At 42.9% G+C, this 22,141-nt stretch overlaps 1 protein-coding gene across 1 annotated transcript; it reads right to left on the reverse strand.

Moving 5' to 3' along the window:
- Nucleotides 8,502–12,387, reverse strand: LOC109842566. The gene is made up of 9 exons (XM_020411425.1): nucleotides 12,331–12,387; nucleotides 11,684–11,822; nucleotides 11,393–11,605; nucleotides 11,166–11,310; nucleotides 11,055–11,085; nucleotides 9,798–9,891; nucleotides 9,422–9,673; nucleotides 9,228–9,333; nucleotides 8,502–8,643 (listed from the first exon to the last, which is right to left on the reverse strand). Exons 1-9 carry the CDS (start codon nucleotides 12,353–12,355, stop codon nucleotides 8,617–8,619), a joined length of 1,032 nt encoding a protein of 343 aa, XP_020267014.1. The 5' UTR covers nucleotides 12,356–12,387; the 3' UTR covers nucleotides 8,502–8,616.

Consider the following 22,141-nt stretch of genomic DNA (forward strand, 5'->3'; position numbering starts at 1 on the left):
GACGGAAGGTCCGAACTCCGTGAATAATTTGTGTGTTAGAGTTTGCATTAAAGGCGTATCATTCGTGTCTATTGGCTTAGTCTATCTTAATTCGCGCATTGCTCATATGTTTTATATTAACCTATCCATATTGTTTTTGCTTTCCTGCATACCACTCATTGTGTATCTCATTGTTAGGATAATGTACTTTGTTTTATATTGCTTTATTCTTGGCTGCATATATATTGTATATCTATCTTGTAAAGAATAAGTTGTTAATAAATTTTAATTGGTATTAATATCTAATAAGTTAGGTAATAACCCTATTCACAACCCCCCCTCTAGGGTACTTTTAAATTGTAATCAGAGCTTGGTGCTCTGATTTAACGCTTTAAACTCGCCTTTAGTTAAGCGATCCTAAGCTAATATTAATTGCTAATCCTTGTTTTGATATTATTTGTTTCTTGCTTGCACATATCATGGACATGCACGGTACTTCCTAGTCTTGGTTATGCCTATTAACATTGCGCTCATAGAATCAGTAATTTCCGCCTATGAACAATAGGTGTGGCTACGATTTAACCCTTTTTGCCTAGATCTACTAATTTGCGATAATTGGGAAATTATGGAATGCGGCTTATAATTGTTACGCCACTACGGAGAAAATCCAAGTGAAAGTAGTAATGATAGAAGATTTGTTTGCTATGAACAAATCCTGTTACAGATTTCAAATTGATGCCTTTGCTTATCTTTTGCTAACAAACTTTGATTCTTTGATAGTGTTTATACGTTATGGAAATTAATAGAAACACATAAAGGGACTTGGAAGGCATACGACAACATTTGGAGATTCGGCTTCAGTTCAAAAGGAGCATCATCTTCATGTAACACCACCACTAGGCGATAGCCCTAGTGAGGTATTATGAGTCCGATAAGCAATGATGAGTTTTTACATTTGATGAACTCGCATATGAATATAAAAAATAATTGCATAACCATAATTAAATTGAAATATAATTTAAAAAATCTAAAAACGCAAGCAATTTCCATTAAAATCCAATCATGAGTCCTTGTATCTAAGTTTTGATCCTCCCTCATTGCAAATGAAAAATGTTAATCTTAAAGAATGCACATGAAAAATTAAGATTAGATATTGCAAGTTTGACTCAATGATAAGAATAATGCCAATATTAGAAAGTAGAAGGCTAAATAAAAATAAATTAGATACTCTTGTTTGGCTCTACTTCTTGTGACAATGCACATATTTCAATATGATGTGAGTGAAATCAAATTAAAGAAATGTGTATCATCTTATAATTCACATTAAATACATGCATTGTCTAACAATAAAACTTAGGACGTGTGTGGCCAAAGTCGCGCACAAGTGTTTCTAAGTAACCTATTCACTATGCACACATGTTATAGCACAAAAACTTATAAGTGTTCATATTGTTGCGACCGATGAAAGGGCCATATTGTTAAGTTTTGTTAATGATGTAGCAAAAACCGTCCATAGCTAGATGATATTGATCCTTGTGGCATCCCACCAGTCACTTCAATCTCGTACACATAGCACATGCAAAAAATATTGCACATCATAAACATGCTCATTGTACAATGTGAGTTTTGTGGACGTTTTTGGTTATTTGAACGCAAGTTTTGTTTAGAGCGAGAAGGTTTCTCAATTTGCAAAACAATTTTAAAAGAAATTTTATTTTTCAAAATGATTTATCGGCACAACCAAATGGTCCAACACAAATCTTTTAAAACCTATTTCATTGTACTATTGCAACCGAAGGACATTATAATGGAGTATTTTGACCGTGTCCTCCAAAATGTGACGCAAACGGGATCATAACCCTAGGGCTTTAAGCTTTAATGATAGGATAATGTCCGCTAGACTTCTTTTGGTAGCCAAGAGTAATTGAGTAACCAAAAACATGTTTTAATCTTTTAAAAAACGAAATTCCTTAGCTTTTTAGTTTTTCATGTTCTTAAAGGATGTTTTTATTTAAGTTTTATAAACAAAATTGAAAACAATTTTATACTGTGGTATTTGATTTAAAAAGCTATCATTCATATTTTTTTCAATGATTCCTCTTTCATAGATTTCATGTTTTCGTCCTTTAATGATGTGCAACTTTATCAAGATTATTTTTCTATAACATCATTCTAGTTAGTACACCTTGTGTCAATTTTTGAAGTTGAACAATGTGTTTATTGGATCATTTTAAACCTCTCGTATGATAATTATGTGTTTGAGTTTTCCGGATCATCGTAAACTTCATGATTTATAATGTATTCCTTAGTGGTTTGATCCAAGCTTTAAAACAAAAAGGTTTCTTCTATTGATCAAACACTTTTTAGATAATATTACTTTGTTTTGTATTTGCATATGAAGGTTATATGTTTGAGGCAACCCTTCGAGGGAGTTTAAACGCGATGCTAAAAGTTTTTTTTTGGGTTGAAACTTGTTTCAAGAGCTTGTTATGCCTCATCTCTCTGCTGTTGTCAAAAATGATAGCATATATAAACACTTCAAATTTTTTTTAGTATGCATTTGAGGCTTTTATTGAAACTTCATGAGGTTATGATTTCATTTTTTTGGATTTCATGATCTACTTTTGTTTACATCGCAAATAATACTTATGATTGGGTATTGAGACACCTTTTATATGTCTATTTTGTGTCTCATCAATATGTTTAATGGTGGATAATTTGTATAATTTTTTTAAAATCTTGATGTTTGATTTGCTTTTAATCTTTTAGGTTTTAATGTGTTAGACCCTTGCGACACTTTGTATCAATGATAACACATATGATGTTCACAATTGTCTTGTATGTGAGTGGTGTATTAGGCATAACATTTATTCTATGCTTGCTCAATAGTTTATTTGCCATGTTCTTAATTATGTATATTTCTATATGGCTTTTTGATAGGGGGAGCCTTCCACATTTTTTTTTTGTTTATACTCACCTATCTACGTCTCCGCTCCCCACTCCCGGGGAGAAATCTACTATCACAACCGGGTTTTCTACGCTCACCCGAACAATATTTACACCTCGCAATTCGGTTTTCTAGTTCACCGAAAACTTTACAATACACACAATTGCAATCACACTCTACACCCTCTAAGTATTGGTCTCTAGCCCGTGTTTCCCTCAAGTGTTTAGAATTATAACCTACCTCTAGGCATTACAACCGAAGTCACTTCTCTTGGGACAACTCCATCTCTCATCACACACTCTTCTCGGTGTATAAGTATGAAACAACGTATAACCCACAATTAAGCACAATACAATAAAATGTTCTCTATATGGGAGAACTCAATATAAGCTCACTCTCAAGGTTACACTCACCACAACCCCAAATTACAGTATAAGCTCACTCTCAAGGTTACACTCACCATAACCCCAAATTACACAATATGTGAAAATAGTTAAGCTCAATGGTTGTGTGTGCAAGCAATGAGAAAAATCAAATATAAACTCAATTAAATCTAGCAAATATGAATATAACAATTGAAGCATAAACAAGCTAGAGATATGAGTTTAGAAACACTTCTCTAATCACAAGAGAGAGGGATAGGATGATTGAAAGCCCAAACTAAAATTGATCTCCTCTTCTTGTAAAACAATCTTCACAAAGAGAGGGATAGGATGATTGAAAGCCCAAACTAAAATTGATCTCCTCTTCTTGTAAAACAATCTTCACAAACTTATTTTGTAAACAAACACTTAAAACAAACTAAAACTCTTTTTAAACTTGTTTTAAAACTTCTCTTAATATTTCAGAAGTGAAATGGTATAGGGTATATATAGGATGAAGAAACAAAACTCAAAACCTAAGTGAAATCCAGCAAAATGATAAAAAAACGAAAACTGGAAAAATAGCCATTACAGGCCATCAGTCGACCGACGCGAAGCATCAGTCGACTGATTAGCTGAACGTTGTATACGATATCCAGCTCATCAGTCGACTGATGATCATTTCAGTCGACTGATGATCATTTCAGTCGACTGACGATCTCGCAGTCGACTGGTCAGTCGACCAAAACAGAACAGAGAGAAAAATGATGATTCCAGGAACTTTCATCAGTCGACACATCGGTTGACTGACTTCATCAGTCGACTGGTCAGTCGACTGATAACATGTTATCAGCCTGAATCGATTTTGGAATAGAGTTTCAAGGCTCTGTAAAAATAGTAAATAAATACCAAAAAACATGAAACTTTGTAAACAGTTTATAAACATTTTGAAAAACTTATTTGAAAAGGAATTTTGCGAAAAGGTCCTCATATTTGTGAAAACTCAACGTTTATTAAAAATATACATAATACATGTTTTTGATGAATCTTGAAAATAAAGTTTGACATGTAAGAACATGTAGAAACTTTATGAAATGTTTTTATAAACGTTATAAAGCATGAATGTGATGTAAACAAGATTAATAAACCAATATTGCATTGTTTTCTCAAATAAACTCATTTTGTAAATATTAAGATTAAAATATATTCACACAATATACGCTACAAAAACAACTAATATACCAATGCTAGATGGATCTTTAATATGCTCGTCTTGGTTGCGGATGAAGCTTGATCTTGAATATGACTTGATGTGTAATGGCTTCATTCTACTATTCCGCCAACCTTCATTTGATGTGATCGTGTAGGCTCAATCCATCCAACCTTCAACTTGGATATTTGTGTAGATTACCTAACAAAACAAATGCAAACACTCGACACACATTGTTAGGAGTTGTTTATGATCATCAAAACAAGATTAGAAGATATAGGCTCATAACATGAGACCTAACAATGAATTTTATGAGTCGACCCATAAGCTATTTTTAGCCTATAATGGCTAGGTTATGAGTCGACCCATGATTTTTATGAGTCGACCCATAAAGTGTCTGTTACACAGTAACAGCTATTTCCAGATTCTGTTTATTGTGTGAGTTTTTGGTCATTTCCTTAGGGTTTTGGCTGATGTCTTGGGTTGCTATAAATACCCCATTGCATTTACCTCTCCCACTATCTAAGAAAAGTTTAAACAAGTTTTTAAAGGGTGTTTAAGTATGTTTAAGTTTTGGTTTAAAGTTTGTTTGGTTTGTGAAGAAGCTTTCACAAGTGGAGGAGATCATCTACATTGTTTGAGCTCCATTTTAATCCATCCCTCCATCTTGTTTCTTCAGAGAAGAATTTCTAAACTCAATACTAGCTTTGTATTAATTATTTGTTGTTTATCATTTTTATCAAGCTAGGGGTTTACATTGAGTTTATAATTGATTTTCTCATTGCTTACACACACAACCATTGAGCTTATTGTATTTACATACATTGTATAATTAGGTTTTTGGGAGTTGTAACAATTGAGAGTGAGCTTAATTGAGTTCTCATCTATTGTAGAGAATAAATTTGTATTTGTGAGCCTTATTTATGTAGATCACTTTGTAATACACTTGTACACCGAGAGGAGTGTGTGGTGAGAGATGGGGTCATCCTAAGAGGAGTGAAGTAGGTGGTAATGCCTAGAGAGATATTGTAATTCCTAACACTTGAGGGAGATATGGACTAGAGACCAACACTTAAGAGGGTGTAAAGTAGGATTACAAGAGTGTGGATTGTAAAGTTTTTGGTTAGCTAGAAAACCGTTATTGTATGGTGTAAACGTTAATCGGGTGAGCATAAAAAACCCGGTTTATGTTAGTGAATTTCTCTCCGGGAGTGGGGAGCGGAGACGTAGGATAGAAGGTCCGAACTCCGTGATCATATTATGTGTTTGCATTGTTTATATTGCCCTATCACAATTGTATCTTTAGTTTTGATTGTTTACTTTTGTGTTAATTTATATATCCTTACATATATTTCATCATATACCTCTTTGTTAGGATATATCTCTTTATTCATATTGCATATTCTCGCTCATATCATATTGTATATCTATCTTGCAAGAATAATTCTTTAGTAAGTTTTAATTGGCATAAAATCGGATTATATTAGCATAAGACCCTAATCACCCCCCCTCTAGGGTCTAACAGGGTATAGTATAGAAACGTGACAGGTTCGACAACATGATTGGTGTGACTATAACTTATAGTGTATTAGTTTAGTTTTTATTAAATATCATTATTTTACCATATAATTATTGATTGTGGCATTTGTTTGTGTAGGAGCTTAGATTGAGGCATTTTCATGATGAGATACATATATTTCATCATTAATGGTATGACTCTATTGATTCATCAGAATGATTGTGAACTTCTAAGAGCAAAGATCGTTATTGCATTTATCTCAGAGGAATCAGAAAATTTGCTAGAAAATACTTTTACCCAGGAAGTAAACTCTTAATATATATGTGTCTAGGATGTCCTTATTATCGAAGTTGTAATGTTTTAAATCTGGGTACTCGATTGTTTCATGTTGATTTTGTAGTGGTGATTTTGGACATTGGTTATAATTGTCCAGTTAACTTTATTATTTGAAGTTGTATGTAGTGTGTTGATTTTCGTAATGGTGATGTGTAATTATTATTTCATACTGTATTATGTTCTTATTATTGAAATTGTATCATTACATATCAGTCTACTTGATGTATTATATTGTGTTGATTTTGGACACTAAATTTAACTGTCCAGTTAATTATTTCTTAGTGTAATGTGACTCTATAACTCTATGTTGATGGGAAATGGCATAGATGATGACAATTTCAAAAAGATGAACCTTAATTTATGCATTTGGGACTAAGTTCTAAAGTTCCATGTTTCCGGTTTACTAGTTGGATTGCACGTGCAATGCACGTGGTAAAGTTTTCATTTTTTGTTTTAAATTTATAATTTTATTTATAATGTTTTGTTATAAAATTATGAAATGTAAGTAATGGATAAAACATATAGACATAATCTAAACATTCATCATTTGAACAATTAAATTACATTTATTGATTGATTAGGGGCCAATGCAAATTTGTAATCTGGTTAAGGGCTCACATTAATTTATCATAAGTGAATTCTCGTTGCAGAAAACAATATCGATTAGATTTAAATTAAATGGAACACATTTGACCGTTCGAGAGAAACTTATAAGAATGTAAAAGAATTACAAGTTAAGAAGGCAAACAGCCGTCATCTACCAACAATGCACTGTTTTCCTCTGTATTTATGCAGTTCCTTTCACTGTGATGTAAGCGTCCAAACATTATACATGCATTATCAGTCATGCTCTCAGTACAAATGTTTCACTCGATGACTCACTAAAGCTACTAAACTGAATGATTAATGTTACATTTGAGACGAGTAATACAATGTTAGAGGTTAGCCGCCGCTTTCTTCAAGAATGGGCTGTCTTCAATAGTATCTTGAAAGTCTGCTTTCAAGAAGATAGTCTGAAAGCCCAAGCATGCGGCCAAGCCAATTGAGCCCTTGCTGCACCTTCTGAGTTTTGAGGAAATGAATCTATAAGTTGTCCTCCAATTCATTTGGGAAATGCAATTTCTCCATCGCAGACTGAAATTTATATATAAATGTTAATAGGTCATAAATAAAAAAGCACAACAAATACAGCCATTTAATGATGAAGAATTAATTCCTTGAATAGCTTACTGCCTCAGTTTCATTGTTTCTACAGTAGAATGTATTTTATAAACCCCATGATTTGCTTAATCATGTGTCCATAATTGGCTAAAATGTCCATAATCATACTCTATCACCCCTTATTAGTTGTAAATGAGAGAATTCTACATCATGGCTCTTCGAAGTTAAGGGGGGAAGCTCAAAAATGATTACTAATTGTTTGCAATTTTTAGTCTTTTTGGTAGTAAATGAGAGTCTTCTACATCACTGCTCTTCGAAGTTTAAGGGAGAAAACTTAAAAATAATTGCTAATTGTAGAAAGGGTGAAGAAGATTTAGCGGCGGCCAATACAATTTAAGCCTTGCTTCTTCTTCTTCTTATTCTTCTTCTTCTTCTTCTTCTTTTATTTTTTTTTTATTTTTTGCTTTATTTGGTTTTTTTTCTGTAAAGTATTATGATGGCTGATGTTCAGGTGATGCTTTTGTTCGAAGGCTTCAAAATTCCATGTCTAAATTAAGGGGGAACTATCAACTGTTATATCCTAGCTTGTGGTGAGTGACGACGACGATTTGTTCGCTCCCCATCCTGTTATAACTGTTATATCAACTTTTGGATATGGGACTTTTTAAGTTCTGTTCGCATCCCTCTTGTAAATTTTTTATATTTTAATATATTTTCAATGAATAGGTCACCTTGCCTTCTTTTTCTCTAAAAAAAAGACGGGAAGATAATTAAATCAATATTAAACCCTATAGTTTTTATCTAACTTGGACTTGAAAATAGTTTAGGCCATACAAGTACGTGAATAAATTTAAAACTTAATAGATCTCAACATTTCAGATAACCTTAGGCATATGAAATAAGAAAGGGAAATAATAAAGGGAAAGGATAGACCATACAAAAAAAATCTGAATGCAGTACCTTGATAGCAGCAACATCAGATGTTGGAGGCTTCAGGTCCAATGCAATACCAAAGTAGAACATGTCCTTAGCATGCATATTAAGCCTCTTGTGAATCTTCCCCATCAACGCGTAGATGCTGCTCTCACATGGAGTGAAGTCCTTAACCTGCTCCAAATGCTTCAATGTCCTATATAAATATCATAGGACAAAGCTCCAATATAACAAAGAACCAATATATGTTTGGATATTTTCTTCATAATTAACTAAAGTAACAATATTCAGGTAAATTACTTATAAACATTAGCACTTTTAATATTAAGTTTTGTACTGGTAAATCATGTTCCGGAATGCATAAAAAAGAGTATCACCAAAAGAAATCAATTCATTTATGACAACCAAATTCCAAGGTTACTAATTTGGTCTACAATGATCAATTTTATTGAACAAATAATCTTTAATTGTAGTTGTACTTATAGTTTGTCCACATATTATCTAAATTATCAAACAAATATGTGCACTGGATATCAATCGGAAACTGTCCATGTATAAGTCCTATATATTTTAATCTACAAACTCCATAGAAGCCTCAAGACTATTTGAGTGGTACTTGAACCCATCAAAATGTTAAAATACAATTTGCTACGAGTATTCACATTGGAAAAACAATGGTGTCTTGTCACCGCAGACATGCATGTTATTCAGATCGTGCAATTTTCTGAACTTATAGCAAAAGGAGATTGTAGTTCCCAACTTGAGGTTGACATAACACACCTTAAGGTACTGATGATAAATTGCAAAAGGTGCATAATATGATAAAAGTGGTAGCAAATCTTCAATTATACTCCCCACATCCATTTCTGGTGCAGCAACTATCAAGCTGCAAGATGAAAAGCAAAAAAAAATGCAGCACTGTAACAATCAGTCAATAAAATCTTGTTTAAAGATACTTTATCCCAATTTTCTACCTAGTAAAGCCTTTCTCTTTCCATGATTTTATGTCTTCTGATGATGCCTGCCTTCCTGCAGGTATTGGTTTTTGCACTAAGGAAGAAGTTCTCTGATGTGTGTCATCAACTCCATTAGAAGAACATGGCAATAAGGACGCATTACAGGCATTATAATGCAGTTCGAAAGACTGGACGTTCTGGTCCTTTTCAAAGGAAATAGCGACTTTGTTTTGAGATAGAGATAATACAGAAAATGGTGCTTGAAGAATCCTGCATCAATAAGCATCAGTACTTCAATAAGTAGACTGTGAAAAATACATATTCTCGTTTCTGTATAATTTTCCTCTTCGATTGTTATGCGGTTAGAGCATGTAAAAGGGATGCTGGACTGTACCTGCGGTATACTTCATTACTGAAATTGAATATCCTCACTATATCAAGGGAGGGTGGCTTTGTTCCAAAATAGGTACTGTACACATGACATGGACCTGCAAAGTAAAAGACATAGTCAACATAATTTTCTAGTAATATCTCAATATCAAAACATAGACACAAAATTCTATGTTATGAAAGAATGAATTTTAATTTTTTGGCATATATAAGCCTAATACATTTTATAGGTTTGCGGATCAAAGCTATCATAGTAACTAAACTACATAACAGATATATAGGACAGACACGGATCCGACACGGTCATCCGACATGCCGAAAGAAGGCAAATCCTAAAAAATACATAGGATACGTGTGTTCGACACGTGTGTCCGACACGGACACGACACGACACGACTTCATGTTATGTGTGTCCGTGCTTCATAGCATAACAGGTTTATTCATATATAGCAGCTCATAAACACTCAATGCTTTACATGAAGCCCATCTTCCAATGGTTAGGGAGGGCTGTAATTAGTATTGGTCTATTAAGATCAACATGTTGGACCAGTGAGATTAACTTGAACACTGTTTGCTATTATGATGAGAAGTTTGAGGGAAGGAAATGCATGCTCACCAACTAAGCAACTGAATGATCTAAGTAAACATGTCGATGACCACTGGCAACGGGCTTTTTATAAATTTAGCTCTCATTTATTTTTTATTGGATAATTAGTACTTGCATATCGAAGAACTATATTGGATCCTTTGAAATATCATAGATAACATTGTTATTCTAACTATTTAGTCTTTTTCTTACAACCATCATAATGTAGTTTTACATATTAGTTAGTTGGTATATATGAATGACATGTTCTGAACACAGATATTCAATAAGCCATTATCAGAGACTGCGTGGACTCATCAACCTTCAGTACAAAAAAGATAAAGACTGCTGTGGTTGCTCTCTTGTATTAGTACAAAACTAAAAATTTTGTGTACCACAAGCAGTAGAAACAAATAAATCTTCTCTATCCTCAAACTCTTGCCAATTTCTAAAATTAACTTCCATAAGAGCTCTGTTGTTTTTCTATTATGAGTGTCAACTTTATCTTAATCGATAGAATATCGGGTTACCCATGTGAAGAGCTTGCCCTTGCTATCTAGGCCTCAGTAATCAGGAAAACTGAGAAGACTGCAAGACTCTGGTAAATCTAGACTACCAGAGCTCCTCTCAAAATTAAGAGGCTTTGTTTGGCTAGATAAGAAGTGCTTAACTTACTTGAATTAACCGTAGAAGAAATGAAACAGTCCTAGAAATATGGTAATACAAAAGGAATACTACGAGAGAAAAGGATAAATAAATATACAGTATAGAGCTACCATTGGATACCTGAAACAAGTCAGGAGACTTCACAAACTCTATAATAGCCCGCACTGCTTCCTCTTTAGTTTCGTTAGTTGCATATGAGTCCTCATCCTCACTTGAAAATGTTGCTAGGTATTTATTAAGGAAATTAAAAGAATCTTTGGCCATGCTGCAAATTGAGAAAGCAGAATCTCTATATAGCTACTACAGAAGGAAATGAAAATAACATAGCTTTTAACATCAATATGTACCTTTTATTATCCTTCAAAATGTTAGAGATGGTAAGGAAAAGATCCCTCTGATCCACTTTTCCAATATTCCATTCTTGTAACAAACTATCAATCTTTTTAAAAGAAGGGATGATATTTTCAATTACTTTCCCAATTGTTGCCAAGTCAAGCGCTTTTGTATAAACAAAGAACCTGCTGTAAGGGTTCTCTAACAGGTTGTAGAGATTGAATAAGCTGCTCAAAGCATGTTACATGTGTAAGAGAGAGTAGCCAATTAACAATTCTTGGATGAAGACAATACATTTCACTTACATTTTCAAGCGCAGAGCGGGTCTATCATTCGGTTGCTGTGCGACTTTTGCAGAAATGAGTTTTGCCATCTCTAGTTCTTCATCTAGACTGCTAGCTCTTGTGACAAGGTTACATATGACAGTAAATATGCATTCCAGATCTACAGTCACATAAAGAACGGTTGTAGGTAAATACGTAATAAGAAATAACTCGATATGACAACTAATTTAATCTAGTAATTTAGATATGAGAAATTGACAATATCTTATAAGCACTGAACATAAATATTTGAAGTTATAGACCATTGGCAAGGTGTTACTATTTGATTGGATGTAAAAACATGTTACTATGAATTCGACACTTAGTAGCATGACTTACTTTTTCCACCCAATAACAAGAGGGTGTCAAAGATCAGTATCAAGTGTGCTAAACATCAGACATCAGGGTCATGTCAGAAAGAAGCTTAGGCATACCCAATTCACCCAAAATAGGCTTAAGGCGTCTATATTCAATAGGAGCTCCTAGACGTTATAATGTGAGGCCTCAGAGCTGCCTCCGCCAAGGTAGAAGATGGGACTGCTTTTTAAACAGCCTGATAGTATAAAACAAATGTCCTATTGTATACAGGAAAACTGTAATGAAATAATGCAAGAGAATAAAAGTCATACTCATGGCCGCATAGTGTATGAGCATAAGCAAATCTCGAGTCTAGTTGCACTGCACGCTGTAGACGGTAAAAAATACCTCTATGGGTCTACAGGAAATTTGCCTACGAGAAGAGTTCGCACGCCCAATTCTCTGGCACGGACCTAAACCGCGTAGACGTCGACTGTACTCAAGTCCAGGTTCGCCTAACGGTCGACTCGCCAGCATGAGTCAGGGTCGATCAGGATGGCGGAAATTCGCTCTTCGCTCAACTCGCCTGCCCGAGTTCGGAGTCGAATCCGCCAGCAAGCCCCAAAACCGTCAGTACAGCTGGGTATCCACTACCCCACGTGCTGAGATGGACCTTCCCATCCCTCTCGACCCGAAGGGAGAGAGAGCACAGTACCCCAGGACTGTCAAACGGCCGCTCGCAGTGCGTACAGCGCGAAGGGACTGGACAGGTGTCGAGTCAACCTGAGTATTCATAAATGCGACTCATCTCGGTTGTCTGAGTCTGGGGGTAGATCCGCCGGCACTCGGCAAACTGGCTAGACCCACTCGAGTGCTGTGTACCTACTTCACCGCCTCTCCTGGCCGGAAAGGAGAAAGCATCGTGCTCAAAGCACGCCGGGCGGTCACGCACAGTACAAGTGATCGGACAGACACTTCATCGATCTGCGAACTCATAAATGCGGTTCATTAATGCTGGTCAAATCCACTCGGATAGCAGTCGGTTGTTGCCTCACATACTAGAATGGGCCTTCCCATCGTAGGTGACAGGACATAGAACACAATCCCTGGAATGACCGTTCATGGTATCGAGGAACGGCGAGACGTCTCTGAAGAGGATGTGGTCACATCCCACAATTCAAGGAGAAGTCAAGCTGTCCTTCTTTCATTTAAAAACCCCTTCCAGCACGATGGAAGAGAGGTCGCAAAACTTGGAGAAAAAAGAGTTGAGACCAAGCTGTTAGCAAATCCTTGCATTACAGCACTGCTGCCTAGTTCCGGGCTCCGATCGCCGACGAACCAAGCAGACCCGAACTCCATTGCCCCGAGCTTCTACTGCGAACTGAAGCTCTCCAGCAACCTCATTCAAACGGTCCAAGGGAAGCAGACTCGACCCGACCATCGAGCGAAGCGTCCTATAGCCACCTAAAGTCCCCACACAAAAACAAAGAGGGCCTTCCCTCTGCTTCTGTTGTAAACATTTGATTTGTTAGTTTGTAATAAGCTTTCTTATAAATACAAACGAAACTCCTTTCTTCGGAAGAATCAAATTTTCACCCTACAGAAGATGGCGACCACAGTGGGAGCAGCTGTTTCATCGAGTGAAATGGTGGTGGCTCAATTTGATGAGGTTACTATCGGGACGACAGTAGAGTCCCTCGAAATCGAGTTCGACCAGGCCAAGTACGAAGAATACTTGTCCTCCTCCTCCTCGGGTGGCAATGCGTCCCGCAAACGCCACAGAGCTGTGCGCCGAGGCCGACCTCAGACGGTCAAAGCCTCCGCACCCGAGGGTTCCAACCGAGTCTCATCGGAGGAGCCCACTCCCTCGCGATCGATCAAGGCCAAGCCAGAGATCGAGCGCAAGAGGCAAGGGGCTGCCAGATGGATCGCCAAGCGGTCCACACAGACACCTACCTCGGAGGAAGCGCCGGTTCACTCCGGCACAAACCGCAATGCCACAACCCACGGTGACGTTCTCCCCGCTGGGAGAACTAACCAACAGCGACGGCAAACACCCGTCAGACAGGGGGTCCAAACCTCCATTTCTCATAATGGCCTGAACCATCACACAGGCCCGAGAAACACTAGACGGGAAGGCAAGCTACCCGACCTCGGAAGGCCCTCCAAATCAGGAGCGTCAACCAAGGACAGCAGAGCCATCCGCTCAGGAGGACTTCGCTTCTCAGGTCATATCCCTGATGCGAACAAACCACACCGAGCATACGAGCCTACCCAAGTAGGCGAATCCTCGAAGGCTGGCGAGCCTCGCCATAATCATTTGGCGGATAAACGTAAAGGAAAGGAAATAGGCGGTTCCTCCCGAACCCGCTCTTCTAAACATGGGGTCGAAACTCGCCCACGTACTGGAGTTCGCTCAAACGCGAAGACTCGCCAGTCAAGGCGAGATCGCCTGACTCCAACACCAAGGCGTTCCACCCAACACGCGCCAGAGAGAGCGCCCAAAAATCTCTCGTCAGCTCACCAGAGCGACTCTTCTGAGGCCGGGGGTTGTCACCAACCACCCGTAGAAGACCTCAGAGAATTCTTGACTCGCAAACGCACTATTCACGAGGCGAATCCTCAGTGTCATTGCGAGAGACTCATCCACACGGTCCTCGCCGACTGCCAATGCGTTGGAACGGCGAAACCTTCGGTATTTGAGAGGCTTTCTCAACAGGCCTCTCGACCGAGGCCCTCCCGTCGAAGGCGCCGTCACCAGAAGAGACGCGCTGCTGACGACCGGGAACTCTCATCCGCCACAGTCAACATGACGGATAAAGGGAAGGCGGTACTCTCCGACTCGCCAGACTCGGACTCCGTCTTAAGACCTAACACCCGGTTCGCTCGACGCCGACAGGAAGGCATATTCCAGCGAACCCGTAGTCGCCGGGGGGTAAGTATTGGGTTTGACTATTCCACCCTAATACCTCCCTCCTGCGGCGAAGATGAGGTTCATTCGGCGGCGGCCACATCCCAGACCTCGCGCTCAAGTCAAGACGCGCAGGCGAGGGCGCACATGACCGATACCAACCACGAGCAGACAACGGCTCAAAAGTTGGAGGCACAGCAGGCGACCATCGACTCTCTAAGAGAGATGATGGAGCAACTGCTGAGCAAGAAGAAAAAGAAGAGAACCCAACGTCCCTTGCCCCGGCAGACTAGGGATAAAGAATGGGTACCACCTCACCGTCCAGCGGCTGAGACGGAGGGTGATCGACAGTCCGATTACTCCTCCAAAACATCGATAGGAACGTCGCACACCGCGGATAGCACCCGTGACAAAAGATTCGACGAGTTCCAGGACCAACTGAACGCGCTGAAGCTTCAGCAAAACATGAACAAGCTGGGGGTGGTACGTCCCTACCCTATCGAATGGGACACGGTCCCATACCCGGCGAAGTTCAAACCAATCAGTTTGGTGCAGTTCGATGGCAAGGGGTCACCCTCGCAACATATCTATTACTTCATGGCGCAGACCGGATTCCTCACCGGGAACGACGCCATTCTCACCCGACTATTCATAGGTACCCTCAAGGGGGTGGCCTTTGAGTGGTTCCGCAAACTGGAGCCCGGCTCCATCAAGGTATGGGCCGACGTTGAAAAGCTTTTCCTCGCCCGCTTCTTCGACGACGACACGGAAGTGTCAATGGCCACTCTCCTCGCGGAGAAGCAGCGCAAGTCGGAGTCAGTTAACGACTTCGTGAAGAGATTTCGAAATCGATCAGTCCACTGTCGGGACCAAGTTTCCGAGGCGACACTGATCGAGATGTGCCGCAACAATCTGTCGATCCACATCCTGTCCAAAATAGGGGCAGTTGAAACCCGGACTTGGAAGGAACTTGTTCGCCAAGGCGAGCAAGTTGAAAATATGATCAAGAGGCTGGAGGCCGAAGAGCCACAGTCCAAAAAGGGAGCAGCAGAACTAGCGGCGCCAAAGAACCCTCCTCGATCGAAAGGAAAGGAGGCTATGGCCGTGGACTCTGCCACGGCGCCAAAGTTCGTTCAAAAGCCGAAACCCAGGCAATTTGAACCACGCCCCCAGCGGCAATATGATTTCAAAGAAGACCAGGTAGTGGCGACTCTCGACACTCTACTCAAGAGTGGGCGAATTAAGTTGCCAGAATTAAGTTGCCAGAAGCCGTCAAGCCTGAGGAGGCGGACAAAACCGGTGACCCAAGTTACTGTGCATATCACAGATTCCTTGGGCATCACACAACCAAGTGCTACGTCCTCAAGGACAAACTCCAGGCCCTCTACGACGCGGGGGTCTTGAAGAAAGAGAAGGTCCAGAAGCAAGTGACGGCGAACATGGTCACTTTGAGCTTTGGGACGGGGGGACAGTACTCATCCTCTAAAGGCAAAATAGGGCAAACTTTGCCCCAAATCGGGGAAATAAGCAACACTCATCTCCCTAAATCCGACGCCTAAGGCCTGCAAGGGATCGCCCAACGAATCCATCAACGTACCTGGGCACGACTCCAGAGCACCAGCAGGCATGCCGGCAGAGAGACGGTCGGAGTAACGTCCGGGACCTGCACCCCTCACTTTGCACCTCTTAGGTTTCGGAGCCATTGTAAGAGGAAGCGGGAATTCTTTCCTTGGATGTTCCCTTTCGAGATTTGAAAGCACGGTAAATCCCAATGGAGGAAAACGGCTGATTTAGAAGGGCGGAGTTGCCCACGTGACCACGACTGCCCTCGAAAGGCGAAAACCCTAACGGACAGGAAACGGGGCCACGATCAAATTCGACGGCCCAGATCACCCTCAGTGCATCGAAGGGACCGAGATTAGCGTTGGAATCCGACGGTTGAGTCCGAGAACCACGGCCACGATACGTCGCAGGGCGAAACGCACGAGGATCGTGCTGTCAAGTCACGATCGCCACGATCCAATGTCTTAGCTGGGAAGCACGAGGCTCTGTCAGCAGACGCGTGGCTCATCTCTCGTCAGATCCGGTTCCGCCTACAAAAGGAAGGGTTTCGCCTGCAAATACTGGGCATAACCCCACGAGTCGCGCGAGAATTGGCTCTCAAAAATTAATTTCGCCTTGACGATGCATTCGCCCTCAAAGGTAAAATTACGAACAAAGCCAAAAGAATGACCTTGCTTAAACGGTTGAAACCCACGCCCCAGATGGCTAAGGGTTAGAGCAGAAATCTTAGCATTAAGCCTAAGAGAAACTGTTCGACAACTCATCATACTGAGGAGAATAGTATGGCTAGCCCGATTCAAACGGTAATCGGTAAAGGCACATCAAACCCGTTGATAGCTGAGGGTTTGCTAAAAATCCTAAGAGAAATCGAAGGCACTTGCTTCGCCAACAGTTTCTTCATTCAAAGTGTTCCAGACCACACGCAAGCCAGTTTAGGTCCGAAAACTTTGAAGGGGGTCTTGTAGACGGTAAAAAATACCTCTATGGGTCTACAGGGAATTTGTCTACGAGAAGAGTTCGCACGCCCAGTTCTCTGACACGGACCTAAACCGCGTAGACGTCGACTGTGCTCAAATCCAGGTTCGCCTAACGGTCGACTCGCCAGCATGAGTCAGGAGCGATCAGGATGGCGGAAATTTGCTCTTCGCTCAACTCGCCTGCCCGAGTTCGGAGTCGAATCCGCCAGCAAGCCCCAAAACCGTCAGTACAGCTGGGTATCCACTACCCCACGTGCTGAGGTGGGCCTTCCCACCTCTCTCGACCCAAAGGGAGAGAGAGCACAGTACCCCAGGGCCGTCAAAACGGCCGCCCACAGTGCGCACAGCGCGAAGGAGCTGGACAGGTGTCGAGTCAACCTGAGCATTCATAAATGCGACTCACCTCGGCTGTCTGAGTCTGGAGCTGGGTCCGCCGGCACTCGGCAAGCTGGCTAGACTCACTCGAGTACTGTACACCTACTTCACCGCCTCTCCTGACCGGAAAGGAGAAAGCGTCGTGCTCAAAGCACGCCGGGCGGTCACGCACAGTACTGGTGATCGGACAGACGCCTCATCGATCTGCGGACTCATAAATGCGGTTCATTAATGCTGGTCAAATCCACTCGGATAGTAGTCGTTTGTTGCCTCACATACAAGAATGGGCCTTCCCATCGTAGGTGACAGGACATAAAGCACAATCCCTGGAATGACCGATCATGGTTTCGAGGAACAGCTAGACGTCTCTGAAGAAGATGTGGTCACATCCCACAATTCAAGGAGGAGTCAAGTTGTCCTTCTCCCATTTAAAAGCCTCTTCCGGCACACTGGAGAGGAGGTCGCAAAACTTAGGAAAAAGAGTTGAGACCAAGCTCTCTGCACAACTTTCTTTGCATTGCAGCACTACTGCTTAGTTCCGAGCTCCGATCGCCGGCGAACTAAACAGACCCGAACTCTCTCAAGTTGAGCTTCTACTGCGAACTGAAGCTCTCCAGCAACCTCATTCGAACGGTCCAAGGGAAGCAGACTCGACACGAGCATCGAGCGAAGCATCCTGTAGCCACCTAAAAGTCCCCACACAAAACAAAGAGGGCCTTCCCTCTGCTTCTGTTGTAACTATTTGATCATTAGTTTGTAATAAGCTTTCTTATAAATACAAACGAAACTCCCTTTTTTCGGGAAATCAAATATTCACCCTACAGAAGATGGCGACCACAGTGGGAGAAGCTGTTTCATCGAGTGAAATGGTGGTGGCTCAGTTTGATGAGGTTGCTGTAGGGACGACAGTGGAGTCCCTAGAAATTGAGTTCGACCAGGCCAAGTACGAAGAGTACTTGTCCTCCTCCTCCTCTGGTGGCGATGCGTCCCGCAAACGTCACAGAGTCGTGCGTCGAGGCCGACCTCAGACGGTCAAAGCCTCTGCACCTACGGGTTCTACCCGAGTCTCATCGGAAGAACCCGTTCCCTCACAATCGATCAACGCCAAGCCGGGGGTCGAGCGCAAAGGGCAAGGGTCTGCCAAATGGGTCGCCAAGCGATCCCCGCAGACACCTACCCCGAAGGGAACGCCGGTTCACTCCGGCACAAACCACGCTGCCACAGCTCGCGGTGACGTTCTCCCCGTTGGGAGAACTAACCAACAGCGGCGGCAGGAACTCGTCAGACAGGAGGTCCAAACCTCCGTTCCTCATAACGGCCTGAGCCATCATACGGGCCCGAGGAACGCTAGGCGAGAAGGCAAACTGCCCGACATTGGGAGGCCCTCCAAGTCAGGAGCGCCAACTGAGGAAGGCAGAGCCGCCCGCTCGGGAAGACTTCGCTTCTCAGGTCATATCCCTGATGCGAATAACTCACTCCCAAGGAGTGAGCCTACCCGAGTAGGCGAATCCTCGAAGGCTGGCGAGCCTCGTCATAACCATTTGACGGATAAACGTAAAGGTAGAGAAGTAGGCGAGTCCTCGCGAACCCGTTCTTCCAGGCGAAGGGGTGAAACCCGCCCACGTACTGGAGCTCGCTCAAACGCGAAGACTCGCCAGTCAAGGCGAGATCGCTCGACTCCAGCACCAAAGCATTCCATCCAACGCGCACCAGAGGGCGCACCCAAAAACCTCTCGTCGACTCACCAGAGCGACTCTTCTGAGGCCGGGGGTTGTCACCAACCGCCCGTAGAAGACCTCAGAGAATATTTAACTCGCAAACGCACTATCCATGAGGCGAATCCTCAGTGCCACTGCGAGAGACTCATCCACACGGTCCTCGCCGACTGTCAATGCGTCGGAACGGCGAGACCTTCGGTGTTTGGGAGACTGTCCCAACAGTCCTCTCGACCAAGGCCCTCCCGTCAAAGGCGCCGTCACCAAAAAAGACGCGCTGCCGATGACTTGGAACTCTCATCCGCCACGGTTAACATGACGGATAAAGGGAAGGCAGTACTCTCCGACTCGCCAGACTCGGATTCCGCCCTAAGACCTAACACTCGGTCCGCTCGACGCCGGCAGGAAGGCATATTCCAGCGAACCCGTAGTCGCCGGGGGGTAAGTATTGGGTTTGACTATTCCAACCTAATACCTCCCTCCTGCGGCGAAGATGAGGACCATTCGGCCGCTGCCACATCTCAGACCTCGCGCTCAAGCCAAGACGCGCAGGCGAGGGCACACATGACCGATACCAACCACGAGCAGACAATGGCTCAAAAGTTGGAGGAACAGCAGGCGACCATCGACTCTCTAAGAGAGATGATGGAACAACTGCTGAACAAGAAGAAAAAGAAGAAAAGGGCCCAACGCCCCTTACCCCGGCAAACTAGAGACAGGGAGTGGGTACCTCCCCTCCGTCCCGTGTCTGAGGCGGAGGATAATCAACATTCCGATTATTCCTCCAAGACATCAATAGGAACGTCGCACACTGCGGATAGCACCCGTGACAAGAGGTTCGATGAATTCCAAGACCAGCTGAACGCGCTGAAGCTTCAGCAAAATATGAACAAGCTGGGGGTGGTACGTCCCTACCCCACGGAATGGGACACGGTCCCATACCCAGCGAAGTTCAAACCCATCAGCTTGTTACAGTTTGATGGCAAGGGGTCACCCTCGCAGCACATCTATTATTTTATGGCGCAAACCGGATTCCTTACCGGGAATGACGCCATTCTCACTCGACTGTTCATAGGTACCCTCAAGGGGGTGGCCTTTGAATGGTTCCGCAAATTGGAGCCCGGCTCTATCAAGGCGTGGGCCGACGTTGAAAAGCTTTTCCTCGCCCGCTTCTTCGACGACGACACCGAGGTGTCAATGGCCACTCTCCTTGCTGAGAAGCAACGGAAGTCGGAATCGGTCAATGACTTCGTGAAGAGATTTCGGAACCGATCAGTCCACTGTCGGGACCAAGTTTCCGAGGCGACACTGATCGAGATGTGCCGCAACAACCTGTCGATCCATATCTTGTCCAAGATAGGGGCGGTAGAGACCCGGACTTGGAAGGAGCTTGTTCGCCAAGGTGAGCAAGTCGAAAATATGATCAAGAGGCTGGAGGCCGAAGAGCCGCAGTCCAAAAAGGGAGCAGCAGAGCCGGCTGCGCCAAAGAACCCTCCCCGATCGAAGGGAAAAGAGGCTATGGCCGTAGACTCTGCCGCGGCGCCAAAGTTCGTTCAAAAGCCGAAACCCAGGCAATTTGAACCGCGCCCCCAGCGGCAATATGATTTCAAAGAAGACCAGGTGGTAGCTACCTTCGACACTCTACTCAAGAGTGGGCGGATTAAGTTACCGGAAGCCACCAAGCCTGAAGAGGCAGACAAAACCGGTGACCCAAGTTACTGTGCATATCACAGATTCCTTGGGCATCACACAACCAAATGCTACGTCCTCAAGGACAAACTCCAGGCCCTCTACGACGCGGGGGTCTTGAAGAAAGAGAAGGTCCAAAAGCAGGTGACGGCGAACATGGTCACTTTGAGCTTTGGGACGGGTCTCCCAGAGGTTCAAGCTCCGGCGGGGATAATTCCTATCCCCAAGGCGATTTTGAAGATCACTAACGACGATCCTCACAACCAGCGGGAGAAGGGTTTGGTTCCACAAACTCTGCCATCAGGGCAAGTGATGTGGGTCCATCCGGACCTCCTCGACGACGAGCAGTGGACCGCACAGCCTTCCAAGGAGGCTAAGAGGAAATATTGCAACGTTGTCACCGCCATCCTGGATACAGACGACGCGGCGATGACTGCCTTAACCGACTCTGAAGAAGACACCAACGTCTTCGCCACGAGAGCCGGAAAGGAGTTTGCAAAACAATATCCCGCGAGGACGGAAAACCCAGCAGGACCTCCCGCGAGGCCGGCCGCAGCAGTCCCTCCCAATCCGGATGAGCCAAGTTCAAGCCGCCAGCCTTACCGGTTCAACGTGCTCGCGCAATTGAAAAGCATACCCGCGCGAATCACCGTGTACGACCTCCTCCGGTTGTCTAGGCCTACCCGGGAAGCCTTACAAGAGGCGTTGGCTGACGCAGAGGCGTTCTCGACCCATTTCTCGAAAGAAACGGAGATCGAACAGGGCTGTACAACTTGCTGCCAAGTCTCCGAGAGACAGATCCCCTGCATCACTTTCACCCCCGAGGACATGCTCATCAAGAACACGTCCCACGACCGGCCGCTGTACTTCACGGGATACGTCGGCTCGGCGAAAGTGGAGCGGATCCAGGTTG

The sequence above is a fragment of the Asparagus officinalis genome, chromosome 5 (assembly GCF_001876935.1).
Source record: "Asparagus officinalis chromosome 5, Aspof.V1, whole genome shotgun sequence".
NCBI classification, from domain to species: Eukaryota; Viridiplantae; Streptophyta; class Magnoliopsida; order Asparagales; family Asparagaceae; genus Asparagus; species Asparagus officinalis.

Coding starts and splice junctions, on each gene's coding strand:
- LOC109842566 (XM_020411425.1), bottom strand. CDS start 12,355: ATGCTCATACACTATGCGGCCATGA. Junction 11,606..11,683: donor CCCGCTCTGCGCTTGAAAAT/GTAAGTGAAATG, acceptor TGCTTTGAGCAG/CTTATTCAATCTCTACAACC. Junction 11,086..11,165: donor AGTCTCCTGACTTGTTTCAG/GTATCCAATGGT, acceptor CCATATTTCTAG/GACTGTTTCATTTCTTCTAC.